The following is a 6,000-nucleotide window of genomic DNA, read 5'->3' on the forward strand; positions in this document are numbered from 1 at the left end:
CGGCCTCCCAAAGTGCTGGGATTACAGGCATGAGCCGCCGCGCTCAACCTAAATTTTCTTTTATATTCACTTTTTTTTTTTTTTTTTAAGAGACAAGTCTCTTTATGTCACCCAGGCTGGACTCGAGCTCCTGGGCTCAAGCAGTCCTCCCACCTCAGCCTCTTGACAGCTTGGACTGCAGGTCCCCAGCTGGAATTTTCTTTAGTTATCATAGTATATTAATAGCTACTAATAATACTGTTTTTATAACTTATGGCTACTTTTTTTTGGTTTCTTGGAAGCATTTGTTCAAAAAGACAGTATAGGTTTATGGGTTTTTTTGTTGTTGTGGGAGTTATGTCATCCCTAGATTGTATTGTTATTAATTCCGATTTGCTGTGGCTTTTGAAAGTCATCTTTTACCCATCTGCATGTGATTATTTTACTAGTGTGGTATAAAGAATAGCACTTGCATGTCCTATCCACACCTGTCTCTCAGCTTAACTGTGTTATATAAACTTTATTTTGGGTCCAGAAGCTACAGTGTCAAAGAAAGCAAATACAATATAAGTGAGCTTTTCTGAATAAAAGTGTAGCAAGATATTAAGGCAAAATAGCAAAATCAAAGTGCTTGACAAAGGTAATGGTGAACATCTTCCCTAGCGTGAAAATGGTATTCAACAAATACTTGTTGAGTTGAGCAAGAGCAAGTCCAGGGCCATGTTCTGTCTGTGGTGCCTGCCCCAGGGTCTTGTGGGCCCTGACCAACCCTGAGAGAGCAGGCCTGCCAGGGGTTGTGTAGAATGTCAGCCTGGCCCCAGGAAGGTAGCAGGACCCTGCGCTTTAGAGAACTGTAAGAATATTGGGAATATGCGTTTGGTGTCAGGGAAGTGCAAGGTCGAATACAGTTTTAGAAACTTTAAAAACTAACCATATCAAGATGAGCATTATACATTATACAGATATATTTATAGTATATTTAGGGAATCCAAATGACATTTGATAATTGTTTGGGAAGGCCTATTGATTTTATATCTGATCATTCAGTCCAGAGACATTAAATTCAGTTGATTAATGGAGTTCCCCAACTGTAAGACATCTTTACGAAGTTATTTTCAAGCTTTGCAAAGATCTTCTGAGATAAAGGGGATCAGCAAACAGTAAGATAGAGTGTACTGCTATACCCAAGAAAAAGAAATAAACCTTACAACTCTCAGCAAATCATTCAAAATGTCAGAAATGTGTTTCTATATCTTGGTAAAATGGATTGATTGAGAAGTATGGAAAGTATAACAGTGGCATGCAGAATATTGTTTTTATGAATATTCAGAATTTCAGTTGTTTACATAATTATGTATCTTTATAGTAAATGTAACCACATTTACTTGTGCTGTGCTTTAGAGAACAGCTGATGTTCCCTTTCCACTTTGTGGACCGGCTGGGAAAGCACGATGTGACCTGCACAGTCTCAGGGGGCGGGAGGTCGGCGCAGGCTGGAGCGATACGATTGGCAATGGCAAAAGCTTTGTGCAGCTTTGTCACCGAGGACGAGGTCGAGTGGATGAGACAAGGTATGAGTCTGGGTGGGATGGGCATAGTGGCCCAATACTGGCTATACATGTTCATCTGCTTCTTGTACTAGTGCCTGAAGTTCGTGAGAAAATACATAGTTACATATGTAATATTTCCCTTCGCTATCTTCTTTCTTGCTGAACCAACAGTATTTCTCAGGTTTGATTTCTACAAGGTGAGCTTGAATTAGAAAAAGGGGAGAACTGCCCGCACTGATTATTTGAGCCCTGCTAAAATGTTCAGTTCCAAGCTCAGGGAAAAGTTAATTTTGTCCTTAATGCATAACCTTTTGTCCAGCTTAACAAAGTGCTTAGCTTAGTTATATTTAAGAGACAAATTGCTTGTTTTTGTTTTGTCAAGAAATGTGTGGGTGTTTTGTTTTTGAAACAGTCTCTCTGTGTCACCCAGGCTGGAGTGCAGTGGTATAATCATAGCTAGCTGCAGCCTCAAGCTTCTGGGCTCGAGCAGTCCTCCTGCCTCGGCCTCCCAGGTAGTTAAGACTATGACATGCACTAGCAAACCCGGATAATTTTTGTGTATTTTGTAGAGACTGCGTTTTGCTATGTTGCCCAGGCTGTTCTTGAACTCCTGGCCTCAAGCAATCCTGCCTTGGCCTCCCAAAGCACTGACATTACGTAGCATGAGCTACCACACCTGGTCTGTCATCGAAATTTGTAATAATTGTTTGGTTAATGATAAAGTTCTTTGAGTATTTTGTTTTTGTAAGTTATTGGAGGTTTCAATTTTTTCCCATTGCGGTGTTTGAATTTTCTTTTACCCTACTCTGTGTAACCCTGTTACCTGAGCATGAATACAAGAGTCCCTGTGTAATGTGAAAAAGGATGGGCAGTTGATTCTTTAATTAGGGTACTGCTTTAGCAGTTAGAATAAATCAGGGAAGTTTGAGCTGAAGACTATCTTCGCACTGTTTATGAGAAGAGGAAAGCACCGTGTGTGCTGTCAGCCAGCTGCATGGTCCTGAGCAAGTCACTTAGCACCGAAGTTCATAAGCTCCTCCTCTGGGCAAGAAGGATGGTCTCTGGGCACCAGACCTGCTAGTACAAGCCACTGGGGTTCAATAAAAACACTACCTATGGCTTAGGCTATTTAATTGCTTAAGGTTCTTAAAAATCCATTTGCTTATAAGCAATTTGTCATCATATGGGATTCATATCTAGTCATTGAAGTAATTTGCTAGAACCTTAACAATTTGATTAGTTTAAGCTCCTGTGCATATCTGAAAGTAATAAAGCATTCTTACTTACAACTGAAGCTAGAACTTAGGTCTTGTCTGTATTTTGTCAAATACCGCTGTTTTATTCCATGTATGTCCTTTAAGTACAAGCAAGTGTAAAAGCTTACGGGCATGTAATAAATAATTGAAGTGTTGCTATATGTACATTAAATGGTCCTTAATAAAATACCCAAGCCTTGTATACAGTAAGAGGAGTGCTAACGTTGGAAGAGTGAAAAAGACAAGGAAAAAGTACATTTACGTATTTATAAAAGCAATGTAAGAGCTTTCCCATCAGTGGTATTCTTGGAATCTGTGGTCTTTACTAACTTACTATAGCTGCTGCCACTGCTGGGCTCTTCCGTGTGGACCATAGCTAGGAGTCACCCCAGCAGTTGCCTAGAAACATACTCACTCCTGATGACTGGGAGAATGACAGTTTCCTGTTTCAACTGACTTTATTCTTCTAGAAGAAACTGCCTGTGCTGAGAATACAACTCTAAAACTTATCTTTTAGATTCTAAAACAAACAAACAAAAAAACAGGGAATATTATGGCATAAATTAAATAATAAGTTTCCTTTTTTAAATGTTTGACAAGTCATATTTGTATGTATATGCATATTCATGTAAACTGTTAATAGATGATATCTAAGTACTTTCTCATACTTCACCTTTACAGTAAGTTCTTCTTCTCTGCCTCTTGTCTCCATTAAAACTCTGGCCTCTGCAATAGTAAGTGTGCAGGTTAAGTTCCTTTACAGTGAATAGTGACCGCCCCCACAAGAGCAGCTTTATCTCGCTTAGATGAGACCAGCTGAAAAGCCAAAAGGGAACCATGATTCTTATGAGATAAGGAAAGCAGGTTTAAATAACGGAACTGGTGTTTGTCTCAGAGGTTGGAAGAATATCCTCAAAGAGTGGAAGCAAACTGCCGTCACGAGGTTGATACTGGGCTGGTAAATTACTGGTCTGGTTGCTTTCCTCTAATTTTTTTTCTCAGACAACAGTACGTATAAATTCACGAACCTGCTTTTCTTCCTGGCAGCGTGCATATTAATGGTTCCTAAAGGCTTCTGTTTTTATGCTGCAGCTGGACTCCTCACTACTGATCCACGTGTGAGAGAACGGAAGAAGCCAGGCCAAGAGGGATCCCGCAGAAAGTTTACCTGGAAGAAGCGCTAAGGGTTTGTTTGCTCCCAGGAAAGAAGAGGAAGAGCTGTGTATGTGTGCTGGCACGTGGCACACACAGAGGAAACAGTGACTGCCCAGCATGAGGGCAGTACTGTCAGAAATTTCTTTGAGTTGTGAGATAGATTTATTTTTAAATGCTACTTTGTAAAGGTGACCTTTAAAAAATAAAAGGAAAAAGAAGAATGTTAGTCTCATTCTGCCACTTTATTTTTCTTAACTTTTTCAGAAGATAGTTTTAAGAAGCATAATTCATAGAATCTGGCATATTAGACCTGAAAGGAATATTCAGCAATATATAGTTGAGTTACCTCATTTTGCAGACAAGAAGGCTAAGCCCCCAAAATTAAGCAACCAACCAGAGCCATACTGTTGGGACTTTTCGTGCTAGAGCTAGACTAGCACTCACTTCCCCTGATTCTGTTGCTTTCCCACTTGGCAGTTGTCACCGCATGTTCTTCAAAATGAGAGGTGAGAGTGCTCGCTCAGAAGAATGAAGTAACTGGAGTGGGTCAGGAGCTCAGCGGAGCCAGGGAGCTGAGCTGCCAGGTGTGGGAGGTGCCGGTGCAGACAACAGCCAAGTGAAAGGCACAGCCGAGCCTGTCCGTGCTCACTCGCTGCAGGAGTACGAGCAAGGCTACAGCAAAGAGGGCACCCCTGCCCCCTATTTTGGATCAGTTTTGTTTTGGGGGTATGTAAAAGTTGTTTTATTGTGTATATTTAAGGTACACAACAGGATGTTTTGATACACATTTACAGAGTGAAGCGATTACTGCAGTCAAGCAAACTAGCATAGCCCTCATACAGTTTCCTATGTGTGGGTGTGTGGAAAGGGCACCTAAGGTCTCTTCTCATTTCCAGCATACAATAGAGTGTGATTCACTGTCGTCCTCATGTTGTACGTTACGTCTCTAGACTCACTCGTCTTACGTAACTGCAGCTTCGTACCTTTTAACCTGCATCTCGCCCTCCTCCACCCCCTGCCTCTGGTAATGACAGTGCTACTCTGTGCTTCTATACATTTGACTTTTTAAGACCCCACAGCTAAGCGAGATCTTGCACTACTTATCTTTCTGTTCCTGGCTTACATCCTAGTGTCCTCTGGGTTCATCCATGTTGTGGCAAATGGCTGGATCTCCTTTTTCAAGGTTGAATAGTATTCCATTGTGTATCTATATGCCACAGTTTCTTTATTGAAACAATTGTGGATTCCATTTTGGATCAGCACAGATGTGGAGAAAAGTGGCTTCAAGCTCCCGTTCCCCAGGAAGTCTCAGCTGAGGTGAGCTGAGGGAGGACTTGGCTGAAGGGAACAGATCCCTCTGAAGAAGGCACCCAGCCAGGAGTGCACATAGCTCTGGAAGAGCATGGACTGCGGGAGGTGGGCTGAGTCCCTGACTGCAGCCCCCAGAACCTGTCATGCACTGGCTGTGCACAAGTCAGGGCTGGGGAGTGTAGCTTGCCCCCGTGAGGCCCACCCGGCAGTCTTTATGATTGACCATGGTTTGGCATGAAGGATCACACATCGGTGTTCAACCAGGAGCTAGACTCCTCCGTCATAGCTAAGCGTTCAACTGCGTTTTGCTCTAGGATTTCTAAAGTACCTTAAAACGAAGAAGCTTTGGCATTTTGACTCTAATGCAATTGTGCAGTAGGTTTTTGAGGGGGGAAAGGGGCAGTTGGTGACGGGTACTTTAAAATCCATTTCAGGCCAGGTTTGGTGACTCACGCCTGTAATCCCAGCACTTTGGGAGGCTGAGGCAGGTGGATCACTTGATGCCAGGAGTTCAAGACCAGCCTGGCTAACATGGCGAAACCCCATCTCTACCAAAAAATACAAAAATTAGCTGGCTGTGGTGGCATGTGCCAATAGTCCCAGCTACTCAGGAGGCTGAGGTGGGAGAATCGCTGGAACCTGGGAGGCAGAGGTTGCAGTAAGCCGAGATTGCACCACTGCACTCCAGCCTGGGTAACAGAGTCAGATCCTGTCTCAAAAAAAATTCATTTCAATGCAGTTATTTTAAG

At 42.4% G+C, this 6,000-nt stretch overlaps 1 protein-coding gene across 1 annotated transcript in view; it reads left to right on the forward strand.

Moving 5' to 3' along the window:
- Positions 1–4,151, forward strand: part of MRPS9 (mitochondrial ribosomal protein S9) — a 55,825-nt gene extending 51,674 nt beyond the window's left edge. The window contains 2 exon segments of the mRNA NM_001257485.1: positions 1,381–1,550; positions 3,878–4,151. Coding sequence (NP_001244414.1) covers positions 1,381–1,550; positions 3,878–3,969 — 262 coding nt within the window. The 3' untranslated portion in view covers positions 3,970–4,151.
- The last annotated feature ends 1,849 nt before the right edge of the window (positions 4,152–6,000 follow it).

This window comes from Macaca mulatta, chromosome 13, assembly GCF_049350105.2.
Source record: "Macaca mulatta isolate MMU2019108-1 chromosome 13, T2T-MMU8v2.0, whole genome shotgun sequence".
Taxonomy (NCBI): Eukaryota; Metazoa; Chordata; class Mammalia; order Primates; family Cercopithecidae; genus Macaca; species Macaca mulatta.